This window comes from Gouania willdenowi, chromosome 14, assembly GCF_900634775.1.
Source record: "Gouania willdenowi chromosome 14, fGouWil2.1, whole genome shotgun sequence".
In the NCBI taxonomy this organism is placed as follows: Eukaryota; Metazoa; Chordata; class Actinopteri; order Blenniiformes; family Gobiesocidae; genus Gouania; species Gouania willdenowi.
Window position 1 is genome coordinate 21,616,378 of NC_041057.1, and position 17,416 is coordinate 21,633,793.

The 17,416-nt window shown below is 36.8% G+C and overlaps 1 protein-coding gene across 1 annotated transcript in view; it reads left to right on the forward strand.

Annotated features, from left to right (window-relative positions):
• The window catches only part of tmem164 (transmembrane protein 164), a 31,411-nt gene extending 16,581 nt beyond the window's left edge, over positions 1-14,830 (forward strand). The window contains exons 2-6 of the mRNA XM_028466909.1: positions 2,271-2,320; positions 5,341-5,407; positions 9,073-9,151; positions 11,409-11,509; positions 13,691-14,830. Coding sequence (XP_028322710.1) covers positions 2,271-2,320; positions 5,341-5,407; positions 9,073-9,151; positions 11,409-11,509; positions 13,691-13,897 — 504 coding nt within the window. The 3' untranslated portion in view covers positions 13,898-14,830. The remainder of the gene's footprint in view (positions 1-2,270; positions 2,321-5,340; positions 5,408-9,072; positions 9,152-11,408; positions 11,510-13,690) is intronic.
• The last annotated feature ends 2,586 nt before the right edge of the window (positions 14,831-17,416 follow it).

Sequence of the window (17,416 nt, forward strand, 5' to 3'; positions counted from 1 at the left end):
CCCCCAGGCGCACCGCCAGCGCGATGCCAGGACAGTAGCCCAGGCCCCGATTCTTCAAGACCCACAGAATATTTTGTCCTATGACAATCTGACACCTGGAACCATCTGAAAGATTAGACACTCTACTTTCATCAGAAAAAAATAATTTTGTTTCTAGCTTGTTTCGTTCTTCAGTAATCAGCAGTTAAATAGAGGCAAGTTCCACACAAATCACCAGTTTGTGACAAAAAGCTGAGAAAAAATGGCTTATTCTGAAAAAAACCTATTAGTGACTTTGAAGCAATTATTTTTTTTTTGCTTTAGGGACACCTCAACATTGGTTTCCTTCTAAAAAACTACAAAAACAATACTGAGACCAGGCTTTTGATGGCAAAATTAGTATTATTTTGCTATCTGGGTTAGAGTTTGATAGTTTTCTTACTGTATTTTGACATTCCTCCAAGTCTCTCCCCCGTCATTCTCCCCACACGCAACTTCCTCCTTCTCCCGGACATGCCGAGTGAAACTTGCCCCTTTTTTTGGATTTTTTTTCTCACAATCGCGACACTCTCAATAGTCCACTTAGTTCCACACATGCTCTGGTTGAGTGTGCACTGCTGTGAGCTGCTGAGAACTTCAGCATCAACTCTCTTAGCGCCATTTTCTGTCTCGTAAACTCTTTTCATCTCCCTCTGAGCTCTGCCCATCACGGGTGATCTTTCATCCAAAGGTGCGCTGCTGTCACCTGTCAGCTGTCACTTCATCAAGTATGTTCCAAGCCTTTATCCTTGGAACGTTGCAGATTCCTGTGACTCCAATGAAGACGGGTAGAGTTGTTAGGCTGAATATTTACGTAGGAAAGGCAAAATCCGGGAGGGTAGTTATGTGGACTCTCTGGTCCATTTTAAATGTCCATTTAAATGTCCATTTCTGCTGTGTTGAAATTTTACCAGAAGTCCGCATACACTGTGACTGCATATTTCTGGTTATTGTGAAAAAGGTCTATAAAGTGTGTTATGTTGTAAAGCACTAATTAAGTTGTATGTGCGCAATTGGCTAAATGGAGGTTTTCCAAGAAAGGATGGTTGAGTGAGTTGTTGAGGTTGATTGTTGTTTGATTCTGGTTATTCACATGCTGTATGTCGTGTACATGAGTGAATAATACAACAATCAATCTAAACTAAACAATCAAAATCTAAAATTTAGGTTATATTCATGGAATTACATTATTTTTTGGTAACGTTTTTCCTAGTGAACCCCCCAAAAATGTAGCCACTGATAATTAGCAAGAAGCCACAGAACGAATAAAGTAAAAACACATCTATCCATTCGTCTACAGGACTCTCTATATCACGCACCTTTCAAAAAATGTCAAAAAGCGTTTATGGTGGCGATTAAAGCAAACTTTCAAGCATCAATTTCAATCTTTTACATATTTTTAAAGCAAATGATCTTCCATTTATTGATCCATGAGGCCAATATTATACAATGACTTTACCTGATAGAAAAAATATATATACATCATCTCCAGCAGCTTAAAATACGGTTTTAAGTAGATTTTCTTATTAGTTTCCCATTGAAATACTCAGGTGTCAGATTGAAGGAGTGTTATGATTATTTTTAGGTCTCTTAACGTTAAACAAAAGATCCAAGTGAGAGCCTTTTACTGCCAGCAGCTTAATCCCAACACATCATACATTAGAAAATGACAATATCGCTACATCACAGAAGTCTGCGAAGGACTCACAAGCTCACATTAATTCTACTCTGAGAAAAACAAGTCTGGGTTGCTTTACTTCTTAAATGCAGTCAAGTTTAAATCTTAGAATTGTTTAATACAGATGATTTTTGTTTGTTGGTTTCCATCATGCTGAATTAAAGTGTCAGGATGTAAACACACTGACAGTCGTGCAGTGCTTCAGACCAAATGCTTATCCACAGCAGGCACGTGTACAACAAACCTCAGCCCAGTCGTCCTCTGGTATTTCTATTTCAGGGCTCGAGGGAAGTCCACTCTTTTCTTTCTTGTGTCTGAACGTGTTTGTGGGTTAATCCATGTCTGCAGTGTCCTGTCGGCCCCAGTGGCCTCGTCTCTGTGCACAGATTATTGTTCAAAAATAACCTCAACTTTCTGCCTGAGATTATTTTTTGCTTTAGTTAATTTTTTTTCTCTTTGTTAATCAAAATAAAACAAACTGAGCTTAAGTTAGTGTGTCACCCTGCCAAAACATTTTAGTGTAGTAGTTTTGTACATTGTCACCACTAAATGCTACATTGTGCTTCTTCAACAGATCTTCCTTCTAGCCTGCCCGCCATGTAAAACAGCAATGATTGTGTTTAGGTGAGTATATTTACCTCATGGTGTCCATCATGTAGCTTTGTTACTTTTACCAGTTAGAGGAGGTTGGGTTAATGTTTTCATTGATTATTATTATTAGTGAGGATGACTCCTGCATCCTCACTATTGCTAATATTCAGCTATTGCTAGGTTAATGTGTAGTAAATGCTAGGTTAATCTTATTGCTAGGTTAATGCTAATGCTAATGCTAGGTTAGTGTTAATTCTAGATTAATGTCATTGCTAGGTTAATACTAATGCTAGTTTAATACTAATGCTAGGTTAATGCTAATGTTAGGTTAATGCTAATGCTAGATAAATGTAATTGCTAGGCTGATGCTAATGCTAGGTAAACGCTATTGCTAGGCTAATGCTAATGTTAGGTTAGTTCTAATGCTAGATTAATGTCATTGCTAGGTTAATGCTAATACTAGGATGGTGCGTGCTAATCCTAGTTTAATGCTAATGTTAGGCTGATGCTAATGGTTGGTAAATGTTATGCTAGATATTGTTAATGCTAACTCATAATAATGCTATTGCTAGGCTAATATTAGCATTAGATTAATGGAATGCTAATGTTATGCTAGCTAATAATAATGCTAATGTTAGTTAATGCTATTGTTAGCTACTACTATGCTATTTATTGCTAATGACAGCTAATACTAATGTTAATGTTATTGCTAAGCTAATGCAGTGCAACGTGGGCTAGCACCTACATCCTCACTTGCATTTTCTTCAGGAAATGCAATTATTCTAGTTATTAATTGCATTATTTAATATATCAAATATAAACACTGTCCTACTGTTTCTCATACTTCAAATGATGAATAAAGTAAATTATTAATGTAGGGTTAGTCTGCCCTCAGCAAAAGTTCACCTCCTGCTAATGCAGAGGAATAAAGTTTGTCCTTAAAGCTTCACTTATTGAAATGTAGAAAATACTCTTATCTAGCATTGATAAACCAGTCTGTTTTCATCCACACTCTCTTGTGTTTGGGTTTAATCCACTTAGCAACAGCACAAACTTGTCAATTAATGACAGTCATGTGAGACATTCACTGTCATCGCGTGAAAGAAAAGAGCTTCGTCTGAAAAGTGAACTATTGCTACTTCTTCTCTGTGACAAGAGGCAATGAATACGTCTGTTTTTAACCATAGCTTTCTACTGCTGCATTGGAGAGTAACTTCAGCTTCTCAATTCAGTGTCAAAATAGCAAAATTCAGGTTGAAAGTCTGTGAAAGGCAGCTTTGAACTTTGAATTCACAGGTTTCTATGGTTCGTTGATAATTCCCTTTGAATGAACACAAAGCTGCTATTCTACAGAAGTTTTATCACTGCTTCACATACACACACATACGTGTCCACACTGTAATACACAGACAGGTACAGCCTTCACTCAGATTTTATACAGAGAAACATGTAACCAGGGTTGGGGTCAATTACATCTTCAATCATCCATGTTCAATTACAATTAGATCACAATTACAGTGACCAGCATTTTTTACGATGACAATTAAATTACAATAATTGTTTTAGCCTCAGTAAGTCAATTACAATTACGTCTGTAATAAAAAAATTGTCAATTACAATTAATCACAATTACTGAGCCTGTCATAAATAACCCCATAAAAGTTACCCTTCCTAAAAAAAAATAAAGATCTGATCATTCCTCTTGTGTTAGCTTTCTGTTAGCATCTCCAATGATAACAGGTCCTAAATCAGCTGTAAAATACACTAAAAACAAATATCAATCATCCAATGTTTTTCCTATCTATTGTTCACCTTGTTAGACTTCCTAATCGGTGGGTCTCGGGGGGCGTGGGGGGTGCTGCTGGGGGCTCTCTTCGCGGCGTCTCTCCGGGCGGTGTCGGCCCGGCGGGGAGGCGGGGTGCCTCTTCCCTATGGATGTGGCTTGGTCCTTGTCTCGTCTCCTGGTCGCCTTGGGGGCTGTCCTCAGTGTGTGCGGGCCCGGGGCGGCCCGCCTTGCCGGTGTGGGGGGTGGGCCCGCTGGCGTTTGTAGCGGGGTTGGGGCTGGGTTGCTTGGCGCTTCGAGATGATGCTGTTTGTAGTGTTGACCGTTGACAGCATGTGCAGACAAAAAAAAAAAAAGACTTCCTCATCAATGAAAATATAGGTTTTTAATATTTTTGGTGTGGGAGTCTGAGCCTTTTTTGTATCAGTTTACCTGTCGATTTCATTTTTTTTAAATGGTAAAATGTGGGAGAGCTTGATATGAAACACATTTTAATAATTGTTAACTACACATGTGTAGAACTGTACATAGAACTATAACATAGTTTTTTAATTTTTGCATTAAATAATAATTGACATTTTTAATAGAATTTTCATGGCAATTACAAAGTCAATCATCTGAACTCAATTACAATTCAAGTACGACAGCAAGAGATTATTAAAAGTACGCCATAATTGTAATTAATTATCAATTATGCAATTAGAATTATAATTGACCCCAACCCTGCATGGTAACCATATTAAGTTTTAATATCCTCTTTGATTCCCATTTGTAAATAGACCAACCTGTTTGTCTGAGGCAGCTCTGTGTACAAAGGGTGTAATGTAATAATAATTATAATGTGAGCCACATTAATGTGTGTGTTTTTATATTTGTTCTGCTGAGTGTAGACCTATAATTAAATAGTTGCCAGTTAATATCGAGCCACAAACAGTTTAATGCAATTTCAGGTTATGTTTATTTCATGTGGAAAATGTCAGTCCAGGAAGTTACAACCTGTATTTGGACATACAGTGCTCTCCGATACAGCAACCCTGCTAAGGAGGCATGGACGAATGCTGGTAACAGCATCAGAGAAGCTTCTGATTGGTTTACAGCTCAGTGGAACATGATTCACTCAGTTCTGCACCTGCTCGACTGATCTCATTTCAGATCTAATTGATTCAAGCTTATATGTCAGCATTACAGTAATATAATAACGATTGTTTAAAAAAAAAAAAAAAAAAAAGTTGCAATATTAAATTTGTAATAATTGATTCTGTGGTTCCAGGCTGCAGGTCCACATGTTGAATGGAGCCTTATTAGCGCTAATGTTTCCCGTGGTCAACACGAGACTGGTGAGTAACATTCTAAGGTAATATGGTGGTTCAAAATAGTCAGACCTCTTTACAATGTGAAAAGAAACAAAAACATTTTTTTTTAATTAAACCTTTATTGCTAAATGTTCACCTGCTGACTAACAATGTAAATCCCAACACGTGTACACAGGATTCCTACAGATCCTATAAAAGTCTTAAAAAGCATTAAATTCATCAATCTAAAAATAAAGCCTTAATTGTCATTAAAATGTTAAATTCATGTTTCAAAAGTCTTACATTTTAACACACAATGTATGTTTTTTTTTTAATTATAATTAGTCTCACATTTGAAAAAAAATGGTAACATTGTTGTTGTTTTTTTAAATTTATAAATAACATGGGAAAATATAAATTTAACGAAAATTGCCTGTCCAACAAATTTTTAATGGCTTTTCTTAATTTTGTTTTTATTTTTGTTGTTTTATAGACTTTATGTGATTTTGATTATTTTAGTCTGGGTTTTTTTGTGTTTTTACGGTCATTTTGTGCGTTTACTATGGGGGCCGCCAGTTGCACGTCTGCACTAAACACTAGAAAAATATTGACCCTAACCCTATGTAATTGATGTGGTGTTTTTCCCCCAATTATGGTTTTAAATTTAATTTTAAATGGCAATAAAAAGTCTTGAATTTAATTGGATTTAAGCTGTGGAAAAAAGCTAATTAGTGTTATTCACTTCACCTGTCAGTGGTCATTTTAAGAGGCAAACAGTCAATGCATTAAAATGGACACACATAACCTTTGTCTAATTTTCAAAGTAAAAGACTTCAGGGCAAAAAAGTTAGAGGAGAACGCACCAGTGGAGCCTCTTATGGGAAATCCCCTTTATTATCTGTGCCTGAAGCAGAATGTAAAGTCAAAACAGTAATAAAGTCAAAGTTGTTCATCTCCCTTTAAACTGATCTTATTTCACATACCAGTGCATTGCAACCATTATCTGAAATGAGTCTTGTTTCAAAGGGCCAATGGAAACAACCAAGTTTCCTTGTAAAGCATGACTCATCGTGTTGCACGTAGTTAAATATGCAGCTCATTTTTAACCTTTCTCTCAAACTGAGCAGAACAGAAAACCCTTTTGATTTCATAGCTCATCATAATTAAGTGAATATACAGCATTTGGTCCACAGGCCTTGAGTTTCACATGTAGTGATGAGTTTATTTACTAGCACTATTTTACAAAGTTTAAATGTGATAAAATATCAAGCTGCTGGCTATGGGAAAAGACAATTATTCACTTGGGGCTCTATTCTCCCATGTGCGTAAATCCAAAAAGCCACACAGCGGCGCTGTTTTTGGCTGTGTGCTATTCTCCCCCTGTACTTATGTCAGTCGCTGCGCGGCTTCATCCCAATTATGCACTGTGGGTGGAGCAGCCCTGAAATGTGGGTGTTCCCATTCAAATCTGTCCTTGCGCGCATTCTACGGTGTGCGTAAGTCCTTTTCCTCTCACGCGCTTCTAACCCTGGAATAAGTGCAGCGCCCCGATAAGATGAAACATTATATTGCACTAGAAATATGGACTTAGTTACATTTGAAGCCACACGGTCTTGTGCGCAGCAGCAGCTGAGTGATCACAGCTGCTGCTGCGCGATTAATTAAAACTGACAGACCCAGACTTCTGTCCACGTTGGTCACAGTGAGTCAACTATTTTCATACTATGTCCAACGTAAAGTCACAGTTTGATCCACTACAGAGTGAAACAAGCTGTCATATGAGGATGAGGATGGACCAGAAACTGTTCCCACGCATATTTTAATAAGGCTCAGCTCAGGTCGCTTTAAACAACTTATATTTAAAACTGCGTATTGTGGAAGCCAGTAGTTCTGTTTCACTGCAAACATCCCTCTGTATTAAAGCAGGACGCTCTGCGGCCGCGCTTTTTCCTCATATCCCCAGCATCTAACTTGGTCACGCTTTACAGCGATGATGATGATGATCAAGGAAAGAGATTTTTAACTGTGACTCAGTCACACTGCAATAATCTGATCAATAATCTGATTAAATCAACCTGTAAATTGTTTATCAATGAAGGCGTTTCAAAATAAAAGTGAACTTTATCATTTTCATGGATTTCAATGACATTTACAAGCGTTGGAAAAACTCCATGTTCCGTGATTTCTAGACAGCCCAAAAAAATGACATCACCGTCTCCTTTCCTTTAGCCCGCCTTCATTCACACATACACGCTTTTTGGCTCCATACGCGCGGTGGGCGTGTCAGCACCCTGGACCGGAGAATACGCATAGGAGAGAAGTGCGTAACTGTAGGCGCGCAAAAAAGCGCTTAACCCAGATGGGAGAATAGAGCCCTTAATGGCCAGTCTTTAAAGATAAACTAAATCCCAAGATGACTGCTAATGTGTATTTAGACTGGAAATTTAAAAAAAAAAATACTTTGATTATGGGCGGGGCTTCTGGAGCAGTTAAGACACACCCAGTCTATACTATAAAATCTCCATAGAGCAATTTATGCTCAATACTCACTATACCTCTCTATTCACAATTCTTTCAATCCAACCTACTCACCACAGATTATAAAGTCCACAGGTGCTAGTTTTATGAAAGGGGCGGGGCCACCAAAATGTCACAAACTATCATTGTCAACCAATAGCAAAATACAACTGTTAATTCAGGTTTCAACCCATTGAGGGCAGTCACTCTTCCATTGATACAACAAAATACACCAAATTGAAATACTTAGACTAAAACGAAGTTGGACAATAATGAATCAACTACAGCTACTTACAGGGAAGTAGTTGCCTAACGCAAAACGGTGGCCACATAATGAAACTTTGTGTTTGACAAACAGGAAATGTTTTGTCAATCCAAGAATGTTGAGAATTTAACTTTAACCACCAACCGTCAAACATGGTTTTCAGAGGTCTTTTTTAGGTGTGCATAGAATGTTATCAGTTTCAGTTTGTTTGTTTATTTCAGTCTCACAAAAAAAAAATCAAACATAAATCACAATTTAAAAAAACAGGCAGAGACAAAAATGCTTATATGCCCAACATAAATAACATTCAACAAGTACATTTGAGTTGCCTTTTTTCAAATAATGCATATATATACATACATACGCACGCACGCATGTACTTTCTTTTATACACAATATTTAACAAAAACACAAACCTATTTCTACTGCTTCACATACCGTAACTCTAAAATATATTGTGACATTTCCTTTTTGAAATTAAATAGTGTCATTTTTTTTTGTTCTTTAGCAACAGAATTCCACAAATTAAGCCCGAGAAAAGACAGACATCTTTGTTTAACTTCTAATCTATAGCTTTTGGTAGAATAAACATAAATTGATTTATAATAAACTTTAAATTTCATAAGTTTTGATTTAACAAATCTTTTTTTCTTTTGTTTTTTTGCAATAAAACAATATAATTGATTATGCTTTTAAAAGTAGTTCCCCAGAGTTCTACACAATATGTGATATACAGTATATATGAAAATTTATAACAAGCTCATCATAAACAGTGACTTCCATGTATCTCTGAATATGTAAAGAATGTGTGGGTCAGCATTATTTAGCTGAGTTTTTGCAAACAAACCACACATTTGTCTTCAGTAAAGTCTGAAATACACCGCATGCATCAGACGTGAACATATTGTTTGTTGTGTTTCTTCATTAGCTTCCATTCGAGAAGGAAATCTACTATATCCAGCACTCCATGCTCTATTTGGTGCCTCTTTACCTTTTCAGGAAAGGAGGTATGTGTCTCCCTCATACTCATTTAATCAAATAGCTTTGAAGATAAAAGTGGAGCAGAGGCTTGGCTTCACCGTTTCTCTCAGTCTGTCAAAGATGATAGAGGTTCACGCCTTTTTCTGGTTCAGCGTGGCATCCGTCATCGTTGCTCGTTGTGGACTGTCGTCTGCTGCTGACGCTTGACGTTTTTCCCCACCAGGCACTCGCGTCCTTTTAACATTCATCCATGAATCCCAAACACACACACACACCTCAGACCCTACGGCACTAAGTGCTTCCGCTGATATGTGTGAACGTGAGGACCAGCACCTCCAACTGTGCACCAGCCTTCTCATCCACCACACTGGGTTTCACCATTTGGTTTGATATGATGGAAGCTCAGATGTTTAACAATATTTTACCTTTTTAGTGTTTAATATATTTATTGGTAGTTTAAAATTTGCCAAAATATGACAAACCTCCAATGAGTTTGATTGATAAAGCTCATTATACCGTTTTATACCAGAAGGTGGTGCAGTGATTCACTGTTTAAGCATGGATTTGATATCGTAATAATAATAATGGCTTCGATTTATATAGCGCTTTTTTCGAGGAGACTCAAAACGCATACATAAACCATTATTCAATCACACCAGTCACTCACATTAGTCATACCGGTGGTGGTAAGCTACAATGTAGCTACGGTTGCCCTGGGGCATACTGACAGAAGTGTGGCTGCCATTTCACGCCTACGGCCCCTGTGACCAACCCCAACATTCATGCACAATTCATATCCATTCATACGAGGCAATGTGGGTCAAGTCATGACTTGGATAGAGCGGGATTCGAATCCACAACCCTTCAGTTATTGGATGACCCACTGATCCACGGTCGTCCCCAACTATGATAGCCACCATAGTTGAGCTCTATTAGTGCAAATAATCTGGAGCACATGTACTCAACATTGGTTTATTAGTGTACGAGTACACTTTATTAGTGCAGCAAAATGTGTCTCAAGCTGTGTTTCCATTACCCTTGGAAATGCTCGAAATCTAAATATCGCAATAAAAACTGGTAATGAAAACACCTGAATTGCAAAAAAACACTCAAATATTGCTAAAATGTTTTTACGCTTTTATGAGGAGGAATTTCGCAAAAGCGCCATGGATTATGGTTATAACCTAAACCTAACGCTTAACCTAACCCGTGTACTTCGGTAACTGTACCAATAGCAGGGGTTGTCCGTACGGTATCTGTACAAATAGACACTTTTTACTAGTAAACTAAAGACAGCCTTCTATTACTACTAGTGAGATTTTGGGTGTACGAGTAATACTAGTAAACATAAAATTAGTTTTTCTAGTAAAGGTTTTTAGTTCTAGCCCCAAGTACTAGTAAATCTTTGAGTTTTTACTAGTGATAAACTTTAAGTCTACTAGTACTAATAATACAAAATTGTTTACTAGTAGATGATATTGCTTTACTAGTGAGGTATACCCACGCAGTAGTGTGCCACAAACCTTTATTAGTAAAACAAATGTTTGTTTACGAGTGCTACTTGTACACTTAGAATCTCACTAGTAGTTCTAGTTTTTAGTTTAGTAGAAGCCAAAAGATTCACTAGTAGACATAATGCAAATTAAGTGGGAGGAAGTAGAACCAAATCCAGCTCCCTGATTGGTTGCAATACTTTTGAAAACCAAAGGCCATGCTGAATGAGCTTTTTCCCCACCCCCTTATTAGCAAACAACGCTTACTTTTTCCTCACCCTTTGCGTTGCTAGTAAAGCGTAATTGCGCACTCGTAATCCAAAATTGAGTATTAATGGAGCTTAACCACAGTTACTATCAGTAAAATCACATTTATGCTCAAGGAAAGTTGTCAGCTCTGTAAGTGAAGCTGAATGTTATGGTGTGTTTGGAAAATTCCCAAGCGTAGTGTAGCATGTATAGCTGGGGGCAAAAGGAAACTCGCAGTTTTCCGTCTGATGAAGGCCATGAAGTGTCAGTGGATGTGAAACCTTCTGCTGGTCTGACTCCCAGCAGTCAGAAAACAGGAAAAGCCAGTTTGATGGCACATCCTGTTGCTGGTTTTTGTACAGCTGCGACTCATCGGCTCCTCTGACAGTTACACACGTCAGCACAGCAACGTGTACAAATGTGTGTGAGCTCGTCAGCGTAAACAAACGTGTGTGCAGCTGTTGGAGGGAACCATACGTGATACGTGATACGTGCTGTTGTTGTTGTTGTCAAAGCTGTTTATCACTTCTTCTCTCTGCAGGTGTGTACAAGCCTGAGCCCCTGGGGGACATGTGGTGGGCCCTGCTCTCCAATGGCCTCCTGTTCCTTTATCACTTCCTCTTCCTGCAGGTCCTCGGACTGGTAAGAGGGGGCCCCCTGCTGGGCTTAATGCTGTACCACCATTTAGTGCATGTTAGAACCACACCTTTAGAATCAGACAGCAGTGATCACAGTGAGGGCCACAAAAACGTGATTGTCTGACCCAAGGGCCACATTATCAACGTTCATGTCAGCATTTAAAATAATGACCAATCTGAGCATGAATACAGGAAAGAACAAAGTCAGGGTTTGAGTTTTGTTGTTGTTTTGGTTTTGTGTATTTTTAAAGTTCCTATGTGTATTTCTGTTGTCCTTTAGTGAAGTGTTTTCACATTTTGTATGTTTTATTTGTGTTTTGGGAGTCATTTTGTATATATTCTTTTGTCCTTGTAATTGTTTTGTGTATTGCTGGAGTTATTTTATGGATTCTTGTTGTTGTGTTGTACATCAAGAATCAATCATTTAATTTGCCATTTGTGCATACACTAATAGTCCATACACATAAGAACTGTTGTACAATCACTCAGTCATAAAACTGTTAAAAGGACACAATTGATAAAAACAAAACAAAACGCATAGATATATAAAAATATCACCTGGACAACTGTACAAGAAAAGTGCATTAATAGAGCATAGCCTATTGCACAGCCCCATGTGTTACAGTACAGTATATATTTAGTTTTTTTTAATTAGTGTAGTCTTTCTGTGTATCCGAGTCATTTTGTATATTCTTCTAGTTGTTTTGTATATTTTTCTGTGATTTAGTGTTGTTGTTTTTTTGCATTTATTTTGTGTATATATGTTGTTGTCTCATGTGTCATTGAATTAATGTTTTTGTTTGTTATTGTTTAGTATTTGTTTTTTTTAAATTTCTTTTGTGGATTTCATTTAGGGGCCGCACAAAATTACACTAAGGGCCACATGTGGCACCCGGGCCACCATTTGCCTGTGTCTGATATAAAGTATGAAACCGACATTAGCAAATCAAAGAGCTTTTAAAATAACTCTTAACATTCCGTCTACAGTATTCAAGGCAATTTACCATTTGTCACATGACCACACGGGTGTTTTACATCACGTTACCCAAAACGTTACACTTTTCATGAAACCAGTTTTTTGGAGCTACTGTATATCTGGTGTGAGGACTCACTTCTGCTACTTTTGTCATCATTTTTTCAGTCCGGCACCCAGTCTTCCTCTGGGATGTGCTTATATGAACTTTTCATCTATTTACCATTCATTTAATTGATCATTGATAATGTATGGATCAACTATTATCTCCTGCCACAAAGTGTGGGAGGGGGATATAGGTTTGGGCTTCGTGCGTTTGTCCGAGTTAAAGGGGACAGCTTTTCTCAGAAACTGTTTAAGATAGGATAACCAAATGTTGTATGTGGCCTCAGGCTATCAATACCTTGTTGGAGTTCAAAAATGAGAAGAATGCAATGATTTTTTTTTCCAGAGTTATTGCCCTTGTTCCATTTTTTGGACTCTGAGGTATCTTCAAAGGGGACAGCTTTTCTTAATAATCGTTTAAGATAGGATTACCAAATTCAGTGTGTGGCTTCAGGGTATCAATACCTTGATTGAGTTTGAAAATGAGAAGTGCGCAATTATTTTTTCCGGATTTATTGCCCTTGTTCCATTTTCTCTGTTGGAGGCATCTTCAAAGGTAAAAGCTTTTCTTAGAAACTGTTTAAGATAGTTAGTATTTTTATTTTCTTATATGATAATATTTTCTTATGTATACATCTAAGTTCTTAGATTTAGGACATTTAGAAAAAGGTTGTGAGTTATAATGACAACCAATCTGGCGGGGGATGTTGATGACTGTTTTCTTTTGATGACTATGTCAGATTGACGACGCATTGATTATTTCTTCCACCACTACTGCAAAGTTTCCTTTTAGTGGTGAGATTTGTCATGATTACTTGTGTTGCATGTCACTGAATTATCCCCATGGTCTGACGGGGTTTTTGAAGAAATTTCACACGTTTTTGAGCTGTGCACCGGGAGTACATGTACCCTAGGTTGGGAATCACTGGTTTAGGTCCTTATAAACTGCCTTTTGTTTATTTCCCTGCTCTATAACCTACTCACAGGTGCCATGATGCATGTTAAAGGCTTCCTCTGTCAGAGGTGGTTGTCGTTGTGGTTGATTGGTGGAGTTAGGACGTCTCCAGCTTCACCAGCAGTGACCATGTCTTATCTTTTCACTCCCAGATGACAGAAGTGAACCTCAACAACATGCTGTGCCCGGCGGTGTCTGATCCTTTTTATGGCCCCTGGTACAGGATTTGGGCTACGGGACACCAAACCCTCCTGACTCTACTCCACGGAAAGATCCTGACGCTGCTCTCGCAGCACAGCGGCTCCGCCTCCAGGTTTATGCTGGACACACTCCGACTACGCAGCAAGAAAGTTGACTGAAGCAATCTGCAAAGAAGCCAGCCTTTCACTCTGAATGCCTGCCCTTTTTCCAGGAGATCTTATTTTGAAATAAACTGTTTTTATTCGCCTTTAAGATTCACCATCGGTTGTACTTTAATGAGCATTTCAGGGCCAGTCCTTTGTTTTAATGTTGCCTGTGGTTATGTTTTTTGCATGTGCTCCAGTTCAGGATTGTTACAGTTCAGATGAAAGATGGAAAAACTCGCAGGTGATTTATAATTTTTTTAAATTTGTTTTTAAAGCTGCATTGTCCTAAATATGAGTTTTTAAGTCAGACAATAAGAGCCAAACACTACTGCTGGGTACAAATTGAGCTGTTGTTAACGTTACTGCTTTTTACAGCGTGAGGACACAATCATGTCATTGTCGCCACGGTTACGTTGTTCTTCATTGTTGGACGTGGCTTAGTAATTCTTTTTGCCTTTTCCTCCCTGGACGGGATCATCAGAAAACATAAGGATGTGGCTGAAAGTCTGGAGTGATAACGTTCAGATCAACACAGTGTTTTGGTTTGGTCGCCGCTAAAGGGAGGACGTGTTGATGTCTGTATTTAATGTTCCACACTGGACCAGTTGGAGTCTTGGTTGATCATGTGTCTGAGCTGCAATGCCTTGTCTTGACCCTTGAAGAGAAGTTCTCTCAAATCTCAAGTTTTTCATACGGAGCATCCAAAATCTGAAACGGTTACGTCTCAGTTTTGTGTAAAACACCCAGATAGTAATAGAGAACAATTTTAAAAGAAAATATTAATACTTATGGTGATATGTTTGTCCTGATATGTTTCATTTCAAGTCTGACGGGTGTGTGTGTTAATGTAGCGTATTCACTGAAGAAGGGATAAGAGAAGATTTTGTATTTTTAATCACTGAGTATGTGCCGTATGGATAATAAAGGTCATGTCATTTAATCTAACTTGTCCTGTGTGTACACTGAAATACTTTCTATTAATTTTGTTATTTTTATTGATTCATTATCAAAGATATGAAACCCATGTGTAATTATTGAAGGAATGTTTTTTTTTTTTTCCACAGCACTGTTGTTAATATGTTGATTTAAGTTTAAAAAAAAAAAAAGGATTTCAAACCTAGACCTTCTGATTGTGATGAAACGCCCACAAATCATTTTAATCCTTAAAGTAACTAAACCCACAAACCACTCTGTCTGCTGAATACATGTGTATTTAGGTAATACTAATAAGTATTGTTATTTATATTTATTTGTGTTATTATTATAGTCAAATTATTTGAGGTAGGCATATTTTGTTGTAAAATGTAAGTGATTGCCCTCTATGGGTTGAAACCTGGCTTTTACAGTCGAATATTGAATTTTTTTATTTATTTTTTTAAATTTTGCCAAAAAACAGGGCAAAATGTTTGTTGGCAAAATAGACAAAAGGAGTGCCAGGGGGTTCACATACAATCAAACAATTTAGAAACTACAGATGTAAATGGTTTTCTGAGCCTTTTTGTTTTTTGATTTATGTAATTTATTATATTAATATGAAAGTGAATGAAGGTTGGTTTTTGTTTGCTGTACTTACACCTTTGGATGTAATAATTTTGCTAAAATAATCAAGAGGCAGTTGAATAATGTTATTGGTGGAGAACAAGATTCAGTGACGTTTTTGAGACCTTCTTACGTCACAAACCAGTATTGTTAGCCCCGCCCCTCATATTAGAACTAGCACCTGTAGACCAAAACAAACTGGGGCTTAGTTTAGATTTCTATAAACGATGGCATTGCAAATATAAATAAACTATCATTGAATATGAATGAAACTAAATTTAAATATTTTGGAAATAGAACTAATAATGCTGACATTATCTCAGTGGATGGTATTAACATTACATAAGTAAATGAAATTAGATTTTTAGGTGTTATTATGGACAATCAAATTAATCGGAAATGTTAAGTATGCAGAAAAAAAAAAAGTTTTTTTAAAAGTGTTGCAGTCTCAGGAGAGCGAGACTGGTTTTAGATCAAACAAATTTACAATCAATAGCTAAACTTATAAAAGGTGCAATAAACTATTTACATAACGTTAGATATTTGGATTATACCGACCCATTGTTCCTCAAGTCAAAGTTTTAAAGATTTAAACATTGTTTTTCAAACTATTCAAGTTGTATTTAAGGCCAAGAATAAATTATTACCAGAAAACAAACTAAGAAATAAAATGTATTTTAGGTCTGTGAGTGTGCAGACAAGGAAAGCTTTTGTGTTTCCGTATGTGGAATTAGATTCTGGAAGTTTGTCATTGAAAATTAAAGCGTGTACAAATATCAAGCATTTTAAAAGAATATATCTTGTGCTGTATGACAATTTTGAAAGTAGGAGTCTGACAATATCTCGATACGGTGATATATCGCAATATTTTTTTCACACAATCAATCATCGATATGCTCACGTTAAGTATCGGTTTAAAAAAATATTTAAGATTTATTTTATTATTTTCAAAACCTTTTCTGCTTTTTTCACTAAAATGTGCAGGTACGTCTTCACAGAAATGTTGTCACTGTTTGTTGAAGGAACCAATATATTGTTTACTGGAATGTTGCACTATAATGGTGTCACTGGTAAGAAAGACCCTATTTTTTGTTTACATAAAGCACTATGAGAGTTACTTATTTGTTTACATTGGTATGTTGACACTTATTTACACAAATGTTGCACTAAAATAGTGTCACTGTTCATAGGACACTTTTTCAATTTGTCTTTCAGAGATATAAAATAAAAATTGTATTTTTTCACTTCTTTTTTTTCCTTATGTCAGATTATCGTAGATTGATTTCTGACCTTTGTATTGCGTACCATTTAATCATAATCATATTAACTGCAGCAAGGGTTGGAAAACAGGATGCTGAAAATTAGATTGTGTGTTACTGTAATATAGGAAATGGGGTGAGACTAGAAGGTTCATACTTCCACCCACTCCCTTTTAAACACTGTTTATGCTGGAACATATTTAAATGTTCTGCTTTTTTTTTCTGGAGGGAAGCCATCTGCATTAAATCATTTTCTTTAATTTATTTATTTTTTTGTAATATTGTTTCTTGTATTATTGCATTTCTTCATAAAATACATGAACCTAGCTTTAGCTCTGTCACAGATGCAGCTGATGATCACGGAGGGCCTTCAAATGATCAACTTTTAAGTTTGAAAAAAAAAAAAACAGCAAAATTGTCTGAAAAAGATGAAGAAATTAAATTCAACACAGCAACAGAAAAACCATCACAAATGTTTCTTTTCAACTGTATTTTTTTTTTATTGAATAAAAGATTTTAAAAGGTAATAACAATGTTTAAAACTACGTTATCTTCACAGCCATTGCTTACATACTTGGATAACCCTTCTAAATAGATTCTTTCAACCCTCCCCACACCCTTTAATCTTTTGCTTTTTTTTGTGTACATTTTCTTCTTTTTGGAGTCATACTTATATGATAAATGCCCATTTCAAGTTTCGTTACACCAACATCAATTCAATAGCAAAGAAGGA